At 39.5% G+C, this 24,198-nt stretch overlaps 1 protein-coding gene across 1 annotated transcript; it reads left to right on the top strand.

Annotated features, from left to right (window-relative positions):
• The first annotated feature begins 1,950 nt into the window (after positions 1-1,950).
• Vcam1 (vascular cell adhesion molecule 1) lies at positions 1,951-21,421 on the top strand. The gene is made up of 9 exons (XM_028757356.1): positions 1,951-2,110; positions 2,628-2,903; positions 5,057-5,377; positions 6,713-6,979; positions 10,242-10,517; positions 13,633-13,953; positions 14,968-15,234; positions 16,931-17,185; positions 20,317-21,421. The coding sequence occupies exons 1-9, from the start codon at positions 2,047-2,049 to the stop codon at positions 20,475-20,477; spliced, it is 2,208 nt and encodes a 735-aa protein (XP_028613189.1). The 5' UTR covers positions 1,951-2,046; the 3' UTR covers positions 20,478-21,421.
• The last annotated feature ends 2,777 nt before the right edge of the window (positions 21,422-24,198 follow it).

The following is a 24,198-nucleotide window of genomic DNA, read 5'->3' as shown; positions in this document are numbered from 1 at the left end:
AACTTCAGGCTCTTAGATCTCTAATAAAGAGTCCAAAAAAGAAGTACATAGCCACAGACAGGTTCTTTAGCTATACGTTAAAGCAGTGATTCTTAAATTTGAGGAAGGATTTGACCTGTGGAATTCACCAAATGTTTTCTTTCTTTCTTTCTTTCTTTCTTTCTTTCTTTCTTTCTTTCTTTCTTTCTTTCTTTCCTTCCTTCCTCTGTTGTATTTACTATTCCTCTCTCCCAAAAGGAATTATTCTTTCACTCACTTGAGTGATAACTGATACCAAATAAATGTGGGTTTGAATGATGCAAATAGGTATTTATTTTTAAGTGTCAAAGACATGGATTAAACATTTGTTACATGCCTTTGGTCTACAGAGGTGATTAGCAATAGGGAGTGGCCTATAGTCTTCTTTTATGACATGACATTGTTAAGGTCTTCTAGATTACTTATTTGGCAGCTAATGTCACTTAATTTTTGGATATGTCATCATAGCCCTAGAATATATTCCTCAACCACCCTTTTCTACCTGCCTCTCAGTAGGAGCCACATGCATTCTCAAGAGGAAGTTCAGAAGTCTCTCATGCCAGGTTAGAGCAGTTGGAGACTGCAGATCCCACTTATAGCCTTTGTCAAATGACACACTACTATTAATTTTACATGTCCCCTGACGTCTGGGACTTAAATTTTTCTTGTGGAATTATTTTTTTCTCTCATGTGGCACTTATGAACTACATTCAGTATTTTGAAGGTTTCTCTTCTAGATTTTAAACATCTACTGCTGCAAGTGTTGTAGTCATTATTTATAAAACTATGCAATACACACACACACACACACACACACACACACACACACATATATATATATATGGAATAGAAACAACTATAAATAAGAACTAGTCCTGGCCATACAGGGAACTGATAATGCCATGTGGGAGGTAGACCTGCACGTGTATAATACAAGGAAGTGGCTATTCCGGTTTCTTTCTGATGGGCAAGCATTTTGCAAGGACATAGGTTATGCATGTGTAAGACCCACGGGGAGAGAGAAGACAGTTAATTGAGTCTTTCAAAAAAGTCATTTCACTAGGAGTAGAAAATAATAATAAAACAATGGTTGTCATTTCATCTCCTACAAGAAAAAGCAAATCTGTTTACATATTTGACTTGGACTTGTGGCTAAATAATGAAGCCAAAGAAATTCACCACAAAAATTTAGTAGACAGCTCTCATTCTTTAGCATTCAAGTCTGCAAAAGACTTCTGTCATCCAGCCACAGGCCAAAGGGCTGGGGCATTCTCAAACAAAAGAAAAACATAATTCCCTTAGTTCTGCATCAACATCCCTTCATTTACTACTTCAGAAAATTATTCAGGGAGTTGAGTTTTTGTCAAAAATACACTTATGAATAAAAGAGTATAAAAATAAGAAATTGTACTGTCTCTCATTCTAAAAGAGCGACTCGTGTTAATAGGTCAATAATAACAAAAAAAGATATTTTCCTTTTTGTTGAAAGAAAACAGTTTTTATTTTTTAAATTGCAAAATGGATTTGTTAATGAAGAAAAGTCAGTGGTTATTCACCGAGTGATCTCTGATCTATCTCTCTCTCTCTCTCTCTCTCTCTCTCTCTCTCTCTCTCTCTCTCTGTGTGTGTGTGTGTGTGTGTGTGTGTGTGTGAGCAGTTTCATTTTGCAATGATCTTTGTCTTGTATCATTTCAGGAAAGATAGCCCTTTCTCAGCTGAAGGTCAGGAAAAGCCTGAGATTTATGTTCTAGGAAGTGTCATGTTTCCCAGGACTCAGAATGACTTCAGCCCCGAAAGCAGCTGAAAGGGTTAACGTGGGGACTTGGCTGGCTGTCAGTTAAACTTTTTCCCTGGCTCTGCCCTGGGTTTCCCCTTGAAGGGATTTCCCTCCGCCTCTCCAGCAAGACCCTTTATAAAGAGCAGACTTTCTATTTCACTCACACCAGCCTGGCTGGCTTTGGGAGCTGAACCCTTTTCCCAGACACTTTCACGTGGGGCACAAAGAAGGCTTTGAAGCAGAGACTTGAAATGCCTGTGAAGATGGTCGCGATCTTTGGAGCCTCAACGGTACTTTGGATACTGTTTGCAGTCTGTAAGTTCCTGACCTATTTCAGAAGTCTGCAGCTTCTCGGGTACTACATACAGAGTTTTACTAAAAAAAGCCAGCATTCTCACAGAGCTGCGGACAGAATGTTTTTTTGATACCCCTTTCCACTGTCAAATGAGTAATTTGGATTGTATCGGTAGTAGGTCTATCTCTTTGGTTTCCTGTGCTCGACAATGAAATCAAGTTTAGCAAGTGACAAAACAGCTTTGTGCAATGGGCTTCAAAGTCAGAACTGAGCATTCTTCTTCACGGTGACAATTCCAGCACCTTCTTCAACAGCAACTTCAGGGCTCTGGGTCTGTCTTGTGCTATTAGTCTGAGACAGTTTACAAAGTAGGTCATCCAGGTTGTGTTTTGGACACTGTATTGCTGCGCAAGAGAAAAAAAACACAGCATGAGATAGACTGTGGTAAACTTGTTTCTCTCTCTCTCTCTCTCTCTCTCTCTCTCTCTCTCTCTCTCTCTCTCTCTCTCTCTCTCTCTCTCTGCCTTGCTTTTTCAGCTCAAGCTTTTAAAATCGAGGTCTCCCCTGAACACAGAACGATAGCTCAGATTGGAGATTCCATGTCCCTGACTTGCAGCACCACAGGCTGTGAGCCACCATCATTCTCATGGAGAACCCAGATAGACAGCCCACTAAACGGGAAGGTGAGGACAGAGGGGGCCAAGTCCATTCTGACCATGGATCCTGTCAGTTTTGAAAATGAACACTCTTACCTGTGCACAGCAACATGTGGCACTGGGAAGCTGGAAAGAGGAATCCGAGTGGACATCTACTGTAAGTACTGGAAAGAGGTTTTGCTTTCTCTTGATTTCACTTGAAAAATAATTTAATGCTGTGTTTAATAGAGACTTTTAAAGAGTATCTAGATTCTTAGCTAGAAAACACGATTTCAATAAAGCCAGAGAAAGAAGCTAGTTGAGAACAGGAAACCAAATTTCAACCTCTGTGTCCTTGTTTGCCACAAAAATGGTGCCCATGTAAGAGACTCTTGGTTCCAATTCTTAGATGCAGTGTGAATATCCCAATGGTTCTCTTAGTTGTTTGTTTTTTTTCCTCTCATCTGGTTGTATTTCTACACGTTCGCTTATTAATGTATCCAAAGGATTGATGAATTCCTTCTTTCTGGGATTTTTCCATTCACTTATTCTTGTGCAACTTGGTGCTTAAGATCTGCTTGCAGACTCAGGGACTCTGTGAGTATGCAAGCCTTCTCTGTAGACATAATTAAACATCTATTAACATTTCAGTCGTTTGACACAGATAAATTCAGGAGTTTTTGTTGTTGCTGCCAGAAAGCTTTGCTTTTACTCCTCAAAGGGTTTTTGTTTAATAAGTTAGATTTATCTCGGGCATAGCAGGTACCCATATTACACTAGCCTACCCAATAAGCATCCTACAATCATCCTAAACTTGGCAAAATAATCTACCAAGGAGAGGTGGGGGCAAATGAGCCCTATAGAAATCATTTGTCTTTGGTTACTGATGCTGTCACTTTCCAAAAAGAGTGTGTGTGGGGGGGGGGACTCCCATAATGCATTTCTTCATGAACATCTTGTTGGATTCATCTTCTAATCACCTTGGTTCCTTCCTACTGTGCTCCAGCCCAACTTTGCAGATTAACCTTAATTGAAATTTCAGCAAGTCTCTTGTGTAGCTGGGCTTCCCAAGCAACTGAACCTGGACGGCTGCTTTCAATTATGCTGGCTGTGCATGCATAGTTTATGTCTAGGCAGCCTTCTGAGAGCCTTGGAAGGTCCTGTTATATAAATACCAGGAAAGAGTAGCGAGTTCTTATATTACCTGTCATTAAACTGTGTAGATTCTGGGCACATTTCCTGAAGACCAGGATGGACATAAATAATCAGAAGGGAAATTTAAAATACTATATTTTTTACATAATAAAGCATTTCCAGTTCCTTTGCCTTTTGCCCACAAGTGCTATACAGTTGGAGACTTAGAAAAGAGAAGTGAGGAACTTTCTGGATTCAATTATATTGCCTGTTCCCCCGCCCCCCCGACAACTCCCCTGCAAGAATGGCCATTTCTTGTTGCTTTTAACAGTTCAGTCTCCATTACATATTTGATTGTAATATTCTATAGAGCTGGGAAACCAAAGAACTTCCATCATGACAGATGTAATAAGAAGGCTAAACCTTGTGTATGTGTGTGGAGGGGGAAGCGCAGGCGTGCGTTCCATTGTCCTGGTGTGTTCAGTAAAGTACAGATTAGAACACTGAGTTAGGCTTTTAGGGGAAGAGATTCAGTCTGGGGAGATTGCATAGGAATGTCTTTCTGGTGGATGAATTCTTGCCAGAGGTCTCATTTTCAGAAGCCAGCCTGTTAGAGTCATTCTCCTCATTTCGTAGGCAACCTTACATAGTAACACTTCTTTGTGATACCGTTCTGAGCCCTGGGCTTCTCATCTGGAATGTGGAACTGTATCTGCACTAATAGTAGAGAACAGGGTGTGAGGTGTCACTGGAATCTCAGTGCAGAGTGAGTGACGGAAAGCATGAGCTTTGTTCCCAGCCTCACCATGGGCTGGCTGAGTGACCAAGGCTGGTTTTGCAATCATACTATCTCCAAGGTTCCTTATCTGTGAAATGTGGTCTCCATCATCCAAGGTCATAGAATACAGCAAACTTCTTTAGGTTGTCATATATAGATTAGTTTTAATAGATAATAGGCTTTTCTTTCTCTTTTCTTTAATTACACACACTCCTTAATAGTTACAGAATTAAAACTGAAATGGCCGCTAAAAAGTGCTTCCTGAGTTCACTACAATTAGCTACTTAAACCAATTAGCTTTGCTGAATTAAGCCCAGTATTGACAAAAACATTTGTTTGGACTCCTGTTGTGTCAAAACAGTCAGAGGTGTTCTCAACAGAAGCCAAAGTCCTACTTGTGCATTTGTTTGGCTTTGCAGCATTCCCTAAGGATCCAGAGATTCAATTCAGTGGCCCTCTGGAGGTTGGAAAGCCAGTGACCATCAAGTGTTTGGTTCCAGATGTTTATCCGGTTGACAGGCTGGAGATAGGTCTGTTCAAGGGTGATCGTCTCTTGAAGAATCAGGAGTTTCTAGAAGAGATGTCAAAGAAGTCTCTGGAAACCAAGAGTTTGGAAGTAACCTTTACTCCTGTCATTGAAGATACTGGAAAAACTCTTGTTTGCCGAGCTAAATTACACATTGACCCAATTGATTCTATGCCCAAAGAAAGGGAGACTGTCAAAGAACTACAAGTCTATAGTAAGTACTTGCATGGCGATCTCTGGTCTGGGAGTTTGGTCTGGGACATGCTTTATGTTATTTATTGTTATAATAAATGTATCATGTAGATTAACAAGAAATATATTTTACTGCATTATTTATCCAGGATGTGATATTATTAAAAGAACAGGATACTGGAGTTTGGTTTTGGAGTTCTTGAGTGTTATGTACCATTAACTGAGAAACTTTAAGGTTGTTTAGTTCCTTTATGTTCCTGTCTATCAAGGAGGAATCATCATAACACTGTCTGCTTGAATAGGAAGGAATAGGCTCAAATGATACAATGTTTTATAAATTTTATAATAAGCCTTGAGTCATTGGTTTCTCAGATTAAACAATGACAAAATGATTTCTCTCTCTTCTCCCTGTCCCCCTCCCCCTCCCCCTCCCCCTCTTCCTCCCCTCCCTCCGCCGTCCCTCCCTCCCTCTCCCTCTCTCTCTCTCTCTCTGTACAGAAGATGCTGTGTGTGTTTGTGTGTGTGCATGTGTGTGTGTGTGTGTGTGTGTGTGTGTGTGTGTACAAGAGGATGCTCCTAGAGACTGCTGGTGGATGTGAAGCCTTCTTCCTATATTAGACTCTGACTAATGGAACTCATTGTACTTTGTTAAAACTAAAATGTTGTGTTCCACTCTCAGCCCTGTATTTAAACGAGCTGGTGTCAAGTACAATCTTATTTACCCAAAGCATAAAAAAATAGAAAAGGGTTTCAACAAACTTTTGAGAAAACAATCAAAACGGGAGATCTTTCTCTCCACAGAATGCAGAGTGTTGAGAGAGGTATAGCTAAGTCATTGAAAGCCAATTGTGTGATAAAAGATCATCACCCATTTATCTGTAAGAACAGAATGCTAGACTATGACCACCATATTCCTGGAAATATTCAGTTCAATAAGTGAAGTTTTCAATAATTAATGATATTCAAAAGCCAATTTGTTGATCCTGGGTAGATTGTCTCCCTCTGTAAGTGCTGAAACTGGCCCGGATGGCAAATACTCCTCCACAGGACTTCAGTTGTTAAGTAAGAGGCTGAAACACTGAAGGGCTTCCCTTAATTTCCCTTAATTTTAAGGGCTTCTCTTAATTTCTACCTATCTGTGGCTCCTTGAAAAGATTTAAAAAACTGTAATTTACTAGTTAGTGATTAGCTAGTCTTATTTTATAACGGCTCGGTGGTTCTTGACTCCAACTTGGCAGAGTCGTTTTGCCGCATTAGTGGAGGCACATGAACACAGTCTACAAGAGAATGAAAGCATCCCCCGTGGATGCAGATGCTGCTTGACGGTGCTGACTCTTACTATGCTCTGCCTTTTCAGCCTCTCCCACCAATACAGAGATCTCTGTGCATCCCTCCACAAGGCTTCATGAGGGAGGTGCTGTGACGATGACCTGTTCCAGCGAGGGTCTACCAGCTCCTGAGATTTTCTGGAGCAAGAAATTAGATAATGGAGTTCTCCAGCTCCTCTCAGGAAATGCCACCCTCACCTTAATTGCTATGAGAATGGAAGATTCTGGAATCTATGTGTGTGAAGGAGTTAATCTGATTGGGAGAGACAAAACAGAGGTGGAATTAGTTGTTGAAGGTGAGTAGACTGTGAAGAGGTGCCATTGTTGGGAGTTGAGCAATAGTGACTCAATGCCAATGGTGAAATGCCTTCCGTAGGTTGGTGTGATGATGCATCTGGTAGTCATGTGCTTCAGCAGATGTATGTACGCATCATCCTCATACTTCCTGGGATTCTTTTCTCCAGCACCTCCACACTGATCCTTTACTAGTTCTTGTCATTGTGCAGTTGTCTTATTTCATGGCTTGGTCTCCCTTTCCTGCCCGACGGATACTGGCATTCTTGGATTACTTCATCTGCTCTTACACACTCAGGAATTCCAGCACCACATACTGGTCATGAATGAATATGTGCTCCAGTTTGAAATTACTTGCTTTTGACCACCCTGCTTCAAAATGATTCCCTATGACCTAACTTCCTTTCCAACCAACCCTCTTGCCGTTACCAAAGTATATAATTTTTCATTTGAGATTTTGCAAGATTTTCTTAAACAATGCCATTCTCCAAACATCAGCTGTACTTCTGGCATCTTATATAAGCTATCTACAGCCTCCAAGAAATAATTAAGGGTTATTTTCTATCCGTTTTACAGATGGGAGAGTGAAATCTCAGATTACTAATGGCCATCCATTGACTGTACACCTAATGTTGGCCAAGAGTTTCTACTTCATATATTATCTCTGTCTTTACCATACTCTGTGAGGTAGCTAAAAAAAAAATTCAACTGCTTTATAATTCATCATTTGCATAGGGTCAAATGGCTCTTAGTTTCATTTATAGGCTGTTCTTAATTCAAAATCCGATGCTTTTTCAGTTGTAGCTAATTTCATCTATGTTTAAAAATTAATTTAAAATTATTTATCAATCAAAACTGTATGCACACATTGGGTACGGTGTGATATTTTGGTATATTTATACAAGGTGGAATGAGTAAATCAAAGTACATACTTCAGTAAGAACACAAAAAAGTATGTATTTGAATTGGTCCATTAAACTTCGAGGCTCTTAAACTCAGAAACTTGGGAACTCATTGTTTTATGTGTGAATGGATTAATGGCTGGCTAGTATAGTACCTGACACACATAAAGTGTTCAGTAAACATTTGCTGAATAAAAACAAGAACTGTAAGTATGAAGAACACATTCTTTTCTAACCTATGCAAACTTGGCTTTTAAGTTTAGATGGCTAAGAATGTAGAATTCAAACACCATCAGTTACTTAATTCAGGTGGGTGGCTGCTATTCTCGAATGATCAGAGATGATTTTATAAAGCTAAAAGTGCAGAAGGCTTGCTGTCTGTCCTGGGATAGTTGCATCCTAAAATGATTGGCCCCATTTTAAATGGCAAAAAAAAAAAGCCCTACGTTCTGGGCACAGGAAGGGTTGGTATTGTGTGAGTTATCAACCTTACATGCTGAAGTTAGAAGGGTCTTTTAGCTACTTTCAAGGGCTTCTCTCCGGTAGCTTCAGGCATACACAGTGGTAGCTGTCAGTCTCTTTGCAGGCAGGAAGTGAATCTCCTACTAAGTTCCCTGTTCTCACAGTAGCATAGGCGGAACTTGGACAGCTTGGTTGCTGTTTTGAATAATATCTTTGAAAATATAATAGCATATTAATGTATTTGGGGATAATTTGAGGACATCTTTTTTGGAAAAATGCTACAATACCACAATTACACAAACTAAAATGAGAAAAGCAACTTTTCCTGGTACAGAAAAGAACCATGCAAAGTGGAAAATTGTGTACTGAGATTTCTGCCTGTCTCCAGCTTGCTAGAACACTTTAATGATTTTTTTTTTGAGGGGATTTATTTGTCACTTGCAGAGTTGCCTAGCCACTCCCAGAATTTTTAGAGGAACAACATCAAAATTTAGAATTCTTTATCTCAAAATATGTCATTTCATCTGAGTCTGAGTGTCTGAAAGCTAGAGAACACTTTGGACACTTGAGTGTTTGTCCTGGTCACTCAGCTTTCTACCCTGAATGGCTATAAAGTATTTTGATAATGCATCAAACATATTTGATGTCACCTTAAAGTCATCTTTATTTTGTTTACAGTGTGATTCTGTATGACTGTCAAAGATAGTACTTTATATTGAGACTCCAATATGTAGATATGTGTGAATGGTTCCTGTTAATTAATTAATTAATTAGTTAATGATTCAATTAATCATTTTCACCTTACATCCCAATCGCAGCCCACCCCTCTTTATGCCCTCCCTCACATAGCCCCTATCTCCATCTCTCTTCCCTTCTCTTCTGATAAAGGGGAGGGAACCCTGGGTACCAACCTACACTGGCACATCAAGTCACTGCAAGACTAGGTACATCCTCTCCCAATGAGGCTAGACAAGACACCCCAGGCAGGCCAATAGGCTCGACAGGCAGGCAACAGAGTCAGGGCCAGCCCCTGCTCTAGTTTTTGAGGGACCCAAATGAAGACCAAGCTGCACATCTGCTACAGGATACCCACACTACAATCCACAGACCCAAAGAAGCTAAATAATAAGGAGGGTTCATTGGAGGATGCTTGAATATGAATGGTTCTTTAAGGATAGTGGATATAATTAGAGGGCATTTTGATGCAGCCCCCCTGTAATTCTTGTAGACTTAATTTTTACCTTTACATGAGGACAACTTGATTTCGTTGTCTAGTAACAGAAAAGTTAGGCTCTTGAGTCAGACGCATCTCACATCAACTTTCGATTACTCTACTTGCAAATTTAACTTAAGCCATTTAGCATTTCTGAGCCTAAAATGTCTTAAAGAAGAGATAGGATGAGAAGATGGAAGAAGAGGAGAAAACACACGAACAGAAGAATTCAGAAGTAGAAAAGAAACAATAGTCCCAGCTAACAAATTGTTGTGGGAATTGAATGAGACAACTCACGCATATGAGACCAAATGTGTGGTATTTGACACACAGAAACCATGGGATGATTTGAGGTCTTGCAACATCACAGTGACTTGATGGACAGCAAAGAGCACAGGATGGGTATCGCCCCGAAAAGACTCCAACCACATTCTTTGCAAATTGTTATCTACACTTGTTCTGATAGCCTGACTCAACTGAACAGCATGGGTTTATTCTTAAAAGATGTGGTCTTGCTCCTGATGGCTCCAAGATGGAAAGGAGTAATTTCTTCTTGGCACAGATAGTAGCTGAATAGAGATCAAGAAAGATAAACATTGAATATGGGAATAACTTTGAATATGATGCAATAAGAAAAGAATCTTATCTGTTATTCATCCTGTTTTTTCTTTTTTTCTTCTCCTTCAGAGAAACGATTTACTGTTGACATCTCCCCCGGATCTCAGGTGTCCGCACAGGTTGGGGATTCAGTTGTTCTGACATGTGCTGCTGTTGGCTGTGACTCCCCTTCTTTTTCTTGGAGAACCCAAGCAGGCAGTCCCCTCAATGGGGAGGTGAGGAATGAGGGAGCCAAATCCACACTGACGTTGAGCTCTGTGAGTTTTGAGAATGAACACTCTTACCTGTGCGCTGTGACCTGTCTACAAAGGACACTGGAGAAGGGAATCCAGGTGGAGGTCTACTGTAAGTGCTTTTGGAAACTGACAGCTCTCTGACTGTTTCCCTTTCTTCTATTTTTTTTTTTTTTGAAGAAAAAGAATGTGAATCTGTAACAGTATCCATTTACGTAGGGAGAGATTTGGCATTGTAAATCATCCCTAGATCTCTGAACGTGGTTTGATGCAATATAGTTGGCCCAGCTCTTCAGTATATATGCCATATGTTTACAGCATGCACACAGTCCGTGACTGGTCCCACTCTCTGCCTCATGAGCTCGATCTGACTCCATGCTGAGCTTCTCTCCCCTCACGCGTACTTAGGGCATATGGAAGTGGTGGGCGAGAGCAGCCTGGGAGCTGTGCCCATTCAGATAATTACTTGGTGAGGGGTGACTACCTCGGCTATTCAAATTGTGGGTGAGGCCCAAGTCTGCCATTTTATTTTATTTTGAGATGGTACAGAGGGAACCAAGGGCGTTGCACATGCGTGGCAAGTGCTCCACACTAGCGCTCTATCCTCAGCCTACTAGACTGAGGTTTTTGGGGTTTTTTTTGTTTTTGTTTTTTTTATTACTACTTAAAAGGTCTTCATTTCTCCTTCATTTTTGGAAGATAGTTTTACTGTGTACAGTATTATTTTTAATAGAATGAAAAGTAACGGGCCACTGTGCTTCCTATTCACCTACAACTTTGTCTTATCCCTTCTCCTTCTATCCACTGTCCCCTTTCTCTTCCCAGATAGTCATGTTTCTTCTTATTGTATGTATATAATACTATATATTACTATTTATAATAGTCCATATTTAATATAGTATATATAACAAATATATTATTTTAAATTAAACATATGTTAGATGCTATTATGATTTTTTGGTAAAAGAAGAAAGAATGGAAGGCTATGGGGTTGGGAGGAAGGTAGCAGGGAGAAGAGAGAAATGAGGAAAGAAGTCTACTGTTTTAAGGCAGATTTGAGGAGCTATCTGCAGGATTCAGTCATGGCGGACAACGGGAAACAGCGAAGTGCCAGAAACACACAAAATAAGACAGTTTTTACTTAGTTTGAGTGAGAGACGGTCCGGACGCAGAGCTGAGGCAGAAACAAGTGCCAACTGCAGTTTTTCAGCTGATTTACCCAGTGAACAAGTGGCGCGTGTTTTCTTGTCCCTTCTGTTTTTACCACCTTAATAGAAATCCTTTTCAACCCTCAGTCTCTATGAATCTCTGGAATCCCTCTGTCTACCCCAAGTGTGGAAAGCACTTCACAGTGGCCACGCGACTGCGACCACGTGACCGCGACCACGTGACCGTGACCACGTGACTGCGACCGCGTGACTGTGACCGCGTGACTGTGACCGCGTGACTGTGACCGCGTGACTGTGACCGCATGACTGTGAGGTTATTTTATTGAGAGGGTGGTGCTACCCAATTCCAGAGAACATATCGTAAAGCTTTTCCATCTAAAGCCCTGCCCAAACTTGTGTTAACTTTCAGGATTTTGTTCAGAATTATGACTGTGCCCGTTAAGAGATTTAACTCTCTCAAAAGGAGTGTAAACTTTATGGTCTATCATGTTACCCAGACTCCAGGATCTGCTGACATAGACACATTCCCAACAGCATGACGGCTTATTGCAATGTGGCCATGTTTCAAAATCTACCAGTTTAACAGGTTTTACTTAAGGAAAGAATGAAAAAAATGTTTAGCTTTGGTTTTTGGGTTTTCTCTTGTTTTGAATAACTTTTACCTTGATAATTTATTTTAGTGTCATTTTTGTTAATGTACATAGAATGTATTATAAATGGTATATAGACAGATGAGAGAATAAGTACTCAGACTTTAAATAATACAGTTGACTAGTTCTTTTACACTTTCTTATTGGTGGCTAAAGTTAGCATACAAAGAAGTGCCTTGATTGTCGCACCATCAGATGTCCATGTCACTATGCTTTCTTCTCATCTATTCCCATGTCCTGTTGCCCTCTTGTGCCTGTCTGCTCTCTACCTGCTTCCTTCCCTGCTCCCTTCGTCTTTCCTATTGAATATATTCTATTAACCATTTCTATTTCCCACATCCCTCAAGATGTCATCTCCTCTTGCGATCCTCTTTAGTTCAATGGCCTGCTAGCACGCATACATCAATGTATATATATATATAATTTAAATTTTAAACTTAGGTTCCGCACATGTGAGAAAACATACAGCATTTAGGCATTTCTTTATTTTATTTTTTGAGATAAGTTTTACCTGTGTAGCCTTGGCTGTCCTGGAACTCTGTAGACCAGGCTGGCCTCAAACTCAGAGATCCACCCACCTCTGCCTCCAGAGTACTGGGATCAAAGGTGTGTGCCACCTTGCCTGGCTATCAGTTCATTTGTTAATTATAGGAATTATCATCAGGAGGCAGAGGTAGGCAGATTCCTGTGACTTTTGAGGCCAGCCTAGTCTACATAAATACTTCCAGGTCAGCCGGGTCTAAAAAGTGAGTCCCTGTCTTTAAAAAATGTGCAGAGTATTTAATACTTCTTGCCTAAGTTTAGTCATAAAACAAACCATACAGATTTTGATAAACAAACTAATTTAAAAACTCCACTGAGGCTCATCTGATACTGAACAAACTGTAGAACCAAGACTCACAGATCGGAGGACAGAATTTGACTAGGTCTGATCTATTATGAAAGCCCTGTGTGTTCCTGTAAGTTCCTTTTTCTAGCTATGAAGCAAGTTACATAATAACCATTTTTATCAGGCTGCTCAGAAGAAGGATATAATGAAGGCCGAAGCGGATTAGTTCATATTTAATAGTCAATATATTTATGAAAAATATTTAAAATATTTAAATTATATGGCCAAAGCCAGTGTGTCCTTAGAAAAGAATAGGCAAGATGGCATTGCTAGAAGAGAACACTAAGGAGTTCAAGCATTCATTTCTCTTTGACTTAAAATGCTAAGTATTTTGTTTCTATTATTTATGATTAACATTATAATTGTACAGTTATAACTAATGGTGCTATTTACTACTTGAGACCATACTATTCCTAGTTCACCAAACCTGTCACTTTGAAACCTTTGCATTTAACAGAATCTGACTCAATATTCCCTTGAATAGCACATATCAATATTATTTTTGCTTGATATCTGCAGCATTCCCTGAAGACCCAGAAATCGAGATGAGTGGGCCACTTGTGCATGGGAGACCTGTCACTGTCAACTGCACAGTCCCTAATGTGTACCCCTTTGACCATCTGGAGATTGAATTGCTGAAGGGGGAGACTACACTGATGAGTAAATATTTTTCGGGGGAAATGGGCATAAAGTCTCTAGAAACCAAAAATTTGGAAGTGACCTTCATCCCCACTGCTGAAGATACTGGGAAAGCTCTTGTTTGCCTCGCTAAGTTACACAGTGGTGAAATGGAATCTGAACCCAAACAAAGGCAGAGTACACAGCCTCTTTATGTCAGTGGTAAGTGCACACATGGGGCAGGTACAATTGAATATGGATTTCTTTACTATGTTCACCAGCTAATAGTTAACAGAAGGTTAACAATTAAGACCTCTGTGAAGAAAACAGAAAAAAAATCGAATCAAGATAATAGTGATCATAATAAACCACTCTCCCTAATATAAACCAAATTATTTATTTATGTATGATCCTACACATTGGCATTTAGGAATGGATCAGCCAGGCAGCTACTCATCCTCAGGTCAATGTAAACATCTGGAGGCAAGCCAGCGGCTGACTTGTCACAGACATGTCGCTTATCACTCCTGAGCCTTATGTGCATGGTCCCACCTGTCATTTCTTAGTGTGCTGTCATCCTCAGAGAAAGTAGCCTAGATTTACTCACCAGAACACAGCTGAGAAAGGTGAGGATGGAAGTAGCTTCATAAAGGTCTATGTCAGGAGCATCCCTCCACCCCATGTCACATCATCTACATCCTATTGATCAAACGATCAACACAGGGTCAAGGGGTAGAAAATGGGTTTTCTTATTCACAGGGTGTATTCTGATGCATCAGGCTTAGGGAATGCATACCATTAATGTTTCTCTCTGTGTGTTTCTCCTCCCTCTCCCTGTCTCATGGTGTGTGTGTGTGTGTGTGTGTGTGTGTGTGTTTCCAATACTCTTCTCTTTCTTCCCTTAGAAATAGAGTCAATTCTGTCTTATCCTGTTCCTTCTCCATGGGTCATGCAGAGACTTCTAATCCACCATTTCACCCAAACACTACACTATACTTGATTCTCAGTGCTTTGACATTAAGAGAGTTCTATAGAACTTTCTGCCATTTGAAAATATCCACATTCCATCCTGTTTTTAACTCCTCTTGTGTCTCCTCCACAGAAATGTCCTGGGCTGGTTATCCCAGTTTATAAACTACACTAACCCAGAGTCTTTTGCCTGTATTTACAATATTGTCTAGACTCTTTGGAATTCAGGGCATAAGATGTTCAAGCTAAGTGTTTTTTGCTTTTCAGTTGCCCCCAAGGAAACAACCATCTTGGTGAGTCCCTCTGCTGTCCTAGAGGAGGGCAGTCCTGTGAACCTGACCTGCTCAAGTGATGGTTTTCCAGCTCCCCAAATCCTATGGAGCAGACAGCTAAATAATGGGGAACTGCAGCCTCTTTCTGAAAATACTACCCTCACCTTTGCATCTACAAAAATGGAAGATTCCGGCATTTATGTGTGTGAAGGGGTTAACCAGGCTGGAATTAGCAAAACATCGGTTAAACTGATTGTCCAAGGTGAGCAGAGTGTGACTTTACACTATTTATGGCTAATACATTTCCTATTGAGTTACTGAAGGTGAACAAGATCTTCTTTGAAAAGAAAGCCTTTGGAGGCCAGAGAGACGGCCATGCCATAATGAGTGCCTACTGCTCTTACAGATGACATTGGTTCTGTTAGCAGCCCTCACATCGGGAAGCTCACAACTGCCCGTAACTCCACATCCAGGGAAGGGGGCTCCTTGCTTCCATTGGTACTACACCACACGCATGTACCCCACACAGACACGTACAAATAAACATAACTTAAAAATTAAAAAAAATAAGCCTCAAAAAGAAAGAAAAGAAAAACCTTTATTTCAAAACTGCATTTATGTGCAAAATTCAAAAATAATTAATTATAAAAGCAGTTCTATACTGCTCCTAAAATGGATTTTCATTTCAGACCAAATCACTTGCCCTAAAATCCTATTCATAGCAAGTAAAATGCTCGCTCCAGAAGCTAAGCTAGAAGCCCAGGGACACTTAGGAATCAAGGTTTTAGTGAAGAAACAAAGGTAGGAAATTACCTAAGATTAAAACCAACATATTGGACTGAACAGACTCTGAGAAGCAACTTCCCAGAAGCTGTCTAGGACTTGCTTAGAGGCCTAAGAAGGCACCATTTGTAAAGTCTGAGACTAAGGGTCACAGTAATTATGCCCCCTGGCCTCTCAGCCTGCTGCTGAGTACCACTGGGGTGAATATATTTATAACTCTCCCTTCTCCAAGATAAATACCCAAGATTGAAGACACAACAGTTTCTGCTTGGCACACAGAAACCATAAGGTTTCATGGGCAAAATTATGAAGCAATCAACTTGCATTGCCCCCAGCCCACCACCCTTGATGCTTTTTCTCTGTGGGGCACTGGGTTGCACTTTCCTGCATCCCTTGTGTTAATTCCTGCTAAGGTTTATGCTGAGTTTTGTTATTACTGCTGCCTCAATTTATTGAGGTCTGTAATTCAAAAGAAGAACCTGAGAAGGGTACCACATAATCTCAAGGAAAACCTTTAGGAAACTCTCAGTTCAGTCCAGGTGACACAGTGTGACCATCTGAAAGAAAAGGAAACTCAAGTGTGGATGTCATAAACCTGTGGCCCTGGGGGGGGGGGCATCAGTGTGACAAGGTCTTAAGCAAGTGTTTATAAAACAGACATTGAGTGTTTCCCTCTATGGTTTTTGCATTTACAGAAATGTTCTATCTCTCAGGAGAGATCAGACAGACCTTGAAATTTGATCATTGGTAACTATGTTCTTAAAGACAGCAAAAAATAATAACAATCTCTATACATCTTAATTTTCTGGTCAGGGAGCACCTGGCTCATAAGGCTTTTACACATCAAGGAAAATATGGTAAACAATGTAATTTTTAACAAAAATAAAGTTTATTTTCCGTATTTAAATTCTACAGCTACTTATTAAATACCTAATTTTTGACTTTGCTTGGATAAAGAATCATATTAAGGGTAGAAAAGAAGCCTGAAATAGATCTTCGCTTGCTTGCAATACGATCATTGAGAATTGGTCAAATGCCCAACTTCTTTGCTCTCCTTCCTTACAGCTCATGCAGAAAGCATCGCAAACAGTTTGGCAAAGACTGCCAATGTTCTCAGTCAGTATGGGGTTGCAGTACCCCTCCCCCACACACTAACTGTCCATTCTCTCTGAAAGACATACAGCTTACAGTCTTTCCGTCTAAGAGCGTCAAAGAGGGAGACACCGTCATTATCTCTTGCACTTGTGGAAATATGCTGGAAACGTGGATAATCCTGAAGAAGAAAGCAAAGACAGGAGACATGGTGTTAAAGTCTGTTGATGGCTCATACACCATCCGCAAGGCACAGCTGCAGGATGCCGGCGTATACGAGTGTGAATCTAAAACTGAAGTTGGCTCACAATTAAGAAGTTTAACACTTGATGTAAAAGGTTAGCTTACTGTGTTTGCTTTTTTTAAAAATTTATTTTTAAAATTATTTCAAGTATCTAAGGAGAGTAACAAATTTCTACTGTTAGATGGAGTTGGTAAAATGAGACTGAATTCTGTGCTGACCGCCTGTTTCTTAATGCTTCTTGAAATAATCAGATACAGCTGTTCTATCCTATAGCGTTTAGCCAGGAAGTGGACATTAATCATCGGAGATGTGGAATTTCCATTTGTTATTTTTTTTCCAAAGTTGCCAATTCATCACTGGTCTCTGAGGTCTTAGATTTGCTAAGAGTTTAACAATATACTTTGCAATGCTTCCCCAGGGGTAAACAAAAACTAAGGAATTGGGGCTGGCACAGCAGACAAACAATCCTCTGCAGACCTTGCTCCCCACTGGAAAGGAGCTCTGCTTTCAGAATTCAGAATAACCACATATTTTCTGCATGGCTCTTTTGTGAGGATGCTAATTGGGGATAGTGGCCTGCATCCGCAGCAGGATCTCTAGATTTCACAAGAGCTTCCTTTGAAATCCATGCCCCAGTTGTCGGACTTTAACCTGATGAAGAGGAAGGGAGGGGCAGTGGCCCCGTCAGACACATTGGCACATATTCCTGTTCTCTCTTGTGAGTGCCTGTTAATTTTATTGAAGCTAGCCTTGACTAATGAGCCTTGGACCCTTTGCACACCAAAGAGCTGTTGTATGCTGAAATCCAGCCTGGTAGAGTGAGCAACATTGCTAATGAATGCCAATTCTGAATCAGTCTGGCATTGACCATGAGAGTTAACTAACCACACTGTCAGTGTAGAGAAATCTGAACATAAGTGAGAAAACATACACATTTTACTAATCACATTCCTCAAGACTACAAACTTTAGCATACATTTTTTTCTGTCTTCATAGAGCCTCTTCAAATCAGAGCAATATTAATACATCTACTTAGAAATGTTAAAGGAAGGGAAAATATCATAATTACATGTCAAAATTCTAGTCACTCACTTGTGGTGATTGTTCTGCAAGCAGGTGATCTGGCCAAGAAAGATACCATGTATTCAAAGAGTGGGACAGTATCTTCCCTCAGGTCACTGGATATGACACAGTGTATGTAGAGAGATGGACTGAGATCTCAATTATCCTTAAGCTGAAAAATGTCTTCCTCTAGCTAGCTCTAATTTAGCCTAGCCCCAGGAAATTGCATTTTGAAGATTTTTGTCATCCTGTGTGTGCATGGCTGTTTCTCCTCAAGAGCATGAAAACTGCTTCTTCCCACATTGTCTTTTCTAATTGCTCAATTAATTTCTTACATATTTGCCACTTTTAATTTATATTTTAAATGAACAATAAAACCATATTAGTCACACAGCCAGATGTTCATGCTTCCAATTTGAAGATGATTTCAAATAATTGCATATGAATAAAGACCCAAATTGACCTTTTTGCCCTACTGGATAGTTTAAACTAATTTTCCTTTGTATTTATAGCTGAATGTTTATATTTATTGTGTTGTTTGGTTTTGGCTTAAATGCATCCCATTAATACACATGATCAGGAGTCTTTAAAACTTTCAAAGTTTATAGACTTATAGGGAAAAAATGTTTTAGAATATTGCCCTAGCAAGTGGATCAATTTTGAGTTTTCAACAGATGTCTGAGGGACAAACTGAAAGGCAAAGGTGATAATTAAACTGAAAAAAGAAACAATATAAATACTTCTTGGTTGTCATCAATATTGATGGGTAACCACATTTATGAGAAGTATCCAATTAAAATATTACCCTTAGATCAATTCTACTAAAGGAAAGCAGAGAGATAAAGACATTACCATGATGCTTAAGGTAAAGCGTCATTTTTTTATCCTACAGTAATTTGAAACAATTCGCTTGTGTAATGCTAACGAGTCGTTTCTACTTGAATGACTTTCTGTGTTTTGAAAGCTCTGGAAGGAATTGTAAAGGTGCCCCAGATCAGGTCACTAATCCCTGCCAGGATTCAGACAGCATACCGTTCCACTTAGTAAAATGTAACTGTGAGGTCACCCTGTGGGGTGCAAAAAAAAAAAAAAAACCAAAACAAAACAAAAAAACAGAAACACACCTTGGGAGAATGCCATGCTCTCTGGAGATGTTTTAATGAAGCCCGGATGTTGCTCAGGGTGTTGCTATTGTCATGTTGTTCTCTTAAAAGATTTTAAAGTGTTTATATATTGTCATTTTGAGTACTAAATTTATGACTATGTGGCAAAATGGTAAGATTTAGAAAGAAAAACTTTATTAGTACTCAAATAACATTTGGGACTACCCAGAGTGTCAGGAAGTGTCTGTCTGAAGTGCTGGCTAGTTTTGAAACATCTCAAATAAACACAGTTGTCTTTATAGAGTTTGCAGTCAAGAGAGGAAACCAAATTTAACAGATAATTACATGCTCAAATACTGAATTATAAGCTCTTAGGGCGAATAAGGAATTGTGGTGGTTGGATTTTGAAGGAATGGAGGAGTATCAATTTAGATCAAGGGAAACAAAGGTCAGAAAGTGTACTCTGTTGGTAACTAAGACATTTACTTAAGTGAAATACCCAAAGTTCATAAGTAAATTAACAGATGTTGTCAACTGGGGGGAGGGGTAACAGTTGTATAAAGATGCTTTTGCTTCAGACACACAGAACACACAGCATATAAGCACATGCCAGCCAACCATCAACAAGAAGGCTCTGGTTTTTTTTACCTTAATGGCCACACTGAGTGTTACATAGATTGTCTTATAGAACTTGTTAGGCATTTCTGCTCATGACTGTCACTGTCACAGGGTTATTTCTGATTCCTTCTTTTATAAAAACAGATTAGTAAGATGTGTGCTCCCCCTTCCATTTTATACCCAAAGCAATCTTTTAAAATCTAACTTTGTAGAGTCAAAAACTGTCATCTCCACACCCATCATGAGCATAGCAAGCATAAGCTGCTTATTTGGATCTTTCAGGGGAAAAAAATGTGTTAGATGAGTCTCAGTGGTCCTCAGCCCAGCTTTTATCACTTCTTCTTTAAGGAACTAGTTGTACTGTTACAATAAAACACATACTGTGGTGAAATTATTTCCTTTTGTACTAGACATTAATTGGATCCATTTGGTTATTTTCCAGGAAAAGAAAATAACAAGGACTCCTTTTCCCCCGAACTTCTTGCACTCTACTGTGCATCCTCCTTGGTAATACCTGCCATCGGGATGATCGTTTACTTTGCAAGAAAAGCCAACATGAAAGGATCATACAGTCTGGTGGAGGCACAGAAATCAAAAGTGTAGCTAACATCTGAAATGCTTGAAAAAAAAAAAGACATTATTTATAAAACCCAGATCCTTGATACTCTTAGTTACAGCCCCATCCCCTCCACAAACCAAGCTATGCATTCAGATTTCCCAGAACCCTTCTCAGAAAAGAGGGAAAAGAAGTGGCTGCTTGATCCTTTGCTGAATGCAAGAAGCCAACCAGAAATACTCTGCTTGACAAGTCCCCATCATCGAAGTGACTGGAACAGTCCCATGATGTGTATATAAATAGCATAATCTGTATATATGTAAAATAAAATTATGTCATCGCAAGTTTGTTTAGAGTAGCAGCACTCCACATGCAGGTCAGAATGTAATCAGAAAGTGTTGCTTGAATTGACTGTTGTAACTTAATGCTCCTTAGGAAAGTTTAATATTAATGTTAATGTTGACTAGGCAGCTGACCAGTGTCACCTTTTTACATTTTATTTTCTTCAATCTAATTTTATTCCTGTGAATTTTATTGACAATGATTTCCTGTTTTTAAAAGAAGCCAGGGTTTTATATTTTTATAGGCAAATGGTAAAGAGGTCACTGGGTTGACTTTCAGGTACTACTTTCCTAATTCATGGTATAATGGTTAAGCAGTTTTTTCTAGGTGGTACTGTACGGTACGGGGACATGTCTCTTCACTGAGATCTTGTGTAATGACTAACATGGTTTAAATGCAACTTCATTTGACTTATCTTTCATAAATACTATAGTAAAGTGAAAATTTCTGAACATAGAAGAGTTGTGTATCATTTGTTGTAAATTTATCTCTAATTATTGTGTTGTTCTAGAATTTGCAGTTATAAGAGTGAAAACTTTAAACTATTAATATAATACAGATGATATTCAAAGCATGGCCTTTAGACTACTCTTATCAAAATCACCACAAGAATATGATAAAATAAACAGATTTATTCATATCCTCTTAACTTAATGAATTAAGAACTGTATTTTGTCATAGACAGGAGCCTAGCATAATCAGAGAGGCTTCATCCAGCACCTGGTGGAAACAGATGCAGAGGCCCACAGTCAAAGATTAGGCAAAGCTTGGGAACCTTGCAGAAGAGCGAGAGGAGGATTGTAGGACCCAGAGGGGTCAAGGGCACCACAAGAAGACCCACAGAATTAACTAACGTAGGCACATGGGGATTCACAGAGACTAAACCAACAATCAGGGAGCCTGCAAAGTATCTGACCTAGGTCCTTTGCATATAAACTATGGTTGAGTATCGTGATCTTTTTATGGAACTCCTAGCAAGTACCTGCTCTTGGACCATTTTTCTCCTACTGGGTTGCTTCATCTAGACTTACTATGAAGGGAACTGTTTAGTCTTATTGCAACATGGTATGCTATGTTTGATTGACAACCTTTGGAGACCTGTCTTTTTCTGAAGGGAAACAGGAGGAGGATTGGATTTGGGGAGAGAGTAGGTGGAGAGGAAGGAGGGGAGGAAGAAATGGAAACTTTGGTCAGGATGTAATACATGAGAAAAGCATGAATAAAAAAATTTAAAAGTATCTGTAGCTTGGGATTCTTGGAATCTGTAACAATTAAGTTAAAAAATAATGACACACTCACTATAAAATATGTACAATAAATCATCAAAGAATGAACACTTAAGTACATACTACAAAGTCTAAAAGACAAAACTGTTATATTTCAGGTCATCTTGTATGCCTAACACAGAGAGCAACTCTCTTCCCACCGAGCCAGAAGGTCCTGAATTATGGGTTGGTCATTTTCTCTCTCTGGAGGTTTTGTATCTGGATTCTTAGTAGTACATGAGCCTGCTAGGTTTTGAGTTGCATATAAGGAAAATCAAATGATATATTTGCCTTGTGACTTTATTCTTCTATTCAAACTTTTATTCTGGTACAGTTCAGCCATCGTAAGTTATACATACTTACAGGTCACTCATTTTCTCTGTTCTCCAGTGTTCTACTTTAAGACTTTACATTCCTTGTTTATTCATCCTTTTATTACTAGATATTTGTGATGTTTTCATCTTTTTTGATGTGAAAAGAAGCTCCTGTAAGCATTAACTGTAACGTGAGAGTTTATGAATGTTGCCATGGTTTCTCTAGAGCCTGTACCCATCAGCCAGTATTCTTGATAGTAGTTTGTGTGCACAGTTAGGTTCATCAGGGAAGCCAATCCTTTCTAAAGTAGTTACACAACTTCTACTTTTATAACAGTGAAGAAGAATTCCCAACAATGCTCACCCTGCTCAATGTGGTATTATCTGACTTAAATAATTTATTTATTCTCAATGATTGTTTCTCAAAATGCTTTAAAATTTAATTGACCTGACCATTAGTGAATTTGAACATATTTTCATATATTCAAAATGATTTTATCTTTAACATCATTTGAACTCTCCTCCATAAAAATATTATATATCAGACAGGAGTCTAGTATGGCTGTCCTCTGATAGGTTCCATCCAGCAGCTGACTCAGACAGATACAAACACCTACAGCCAAACAGTGAATGAAATTTGGGAACTCTTATGGAAGAATAGGGGGAAGCATTACAGGCCCCAGATGGGATAAAAACTTCATAGGAAGACCAACAGAGTAAACTAGCCTCAACCCTTGGGGCTCTTAGACACTGAACCATCAACTAAAGAACATACAAAAGCAGGACCTAGGCCACCCCACACATATGTAGCACAGAAGCAGCTTGGTCTTCATGTGGGTCCTGAACAACTCGAACAAGAGTTATTCCTAAAGCTATTGCCTGTGTGTGGAAGAGGATGTGCGTAGTCTCACAAAAACTTGAAGTACCAGGGTAAGGGGGTAGCCAGGGTGCTCCCACACACTCAGAGGAGATGGGGAGGAGGAGATAGGGAAGGATTGTGAGAGAGGGTGACCAGGAGGGGAGTCAAAGTACATTGATGTTTTTCTCTAGAGGATGATGATCTGTTTTTATTAACACAGAAATATATACAAATACCCTTTTTTCTTGATCCTAGTCCTTTGATTTCCTTTTACGATTGCTTAGCTGTCCTACACAGGTTAGTATTCCATTTATGACCTATGCCTTCACTCTTGGGGTATCTTCAGATGATAATATTTTAAATTCCACCACACTCAAATGCTTTGAGTTTTCTCTTTTGGCTTCTGAGTTCTGTCATAACTAAGACACATTTTTCTGCTCAGAGGTAGAAGATTTGCCACCCTGTCACAAAAATTTTGTAGTTTCACGTGCACAAGATCCATGCAAACTCAAGCCAGGCCAGATGTCAGCATTGAGAGGGGCACAGAATCCCACCTTAGCAGAACAGCTATTGGCAACTGATAGTTGCTGGGAGAGGAAGAAATAGTCTTATCCGGGGAAGAGCACACAAATGGTCAGTACTGAAAACACACATACAAATCACATTATATAAACTGAACAGGTTATATTTACAAATATAAAAGGATATACATATACATGTGTGCTTATAACAATGAAAAGAGGTAATAGATTTGAAAGAGAACAAGGAAGGCTGCATGGGAGGGTTTGGAGAGAGGAAGAAGGAAGAAGTGGTTGTAATTATATGACAATCACCAAAAGAAAAGAAAACTTTCTCTCTCTCTCTCTCTCCCTCTCCCCCCCCCTCTCTCTCTCTCACACACACACACACACACACACACACACACACACACATATATATATATATATATATATATATATATATATATATATATATATAGAGAGAGAGA

The sequence above is a fragment of the Grammomys surdaster genome, unplaced genomic scaffold, assembly GCF_004785775.1.
Source record: "Grammomys surdaster isolate TR1022 unplaced genomic scaffold, NIH_TR_1.0 126158, whole genome shotgun sequence".
NCBI classification, from domain to species: domain Eukaryota; kingdom Metazoa; phylum Chordata; class Mammalia; order Rodentia; family Muridae; genus Grammomys; species Grammomys surdaster.
This window is presented reverse-complemented; position numbering and strand designations above follow the sequence as displayed.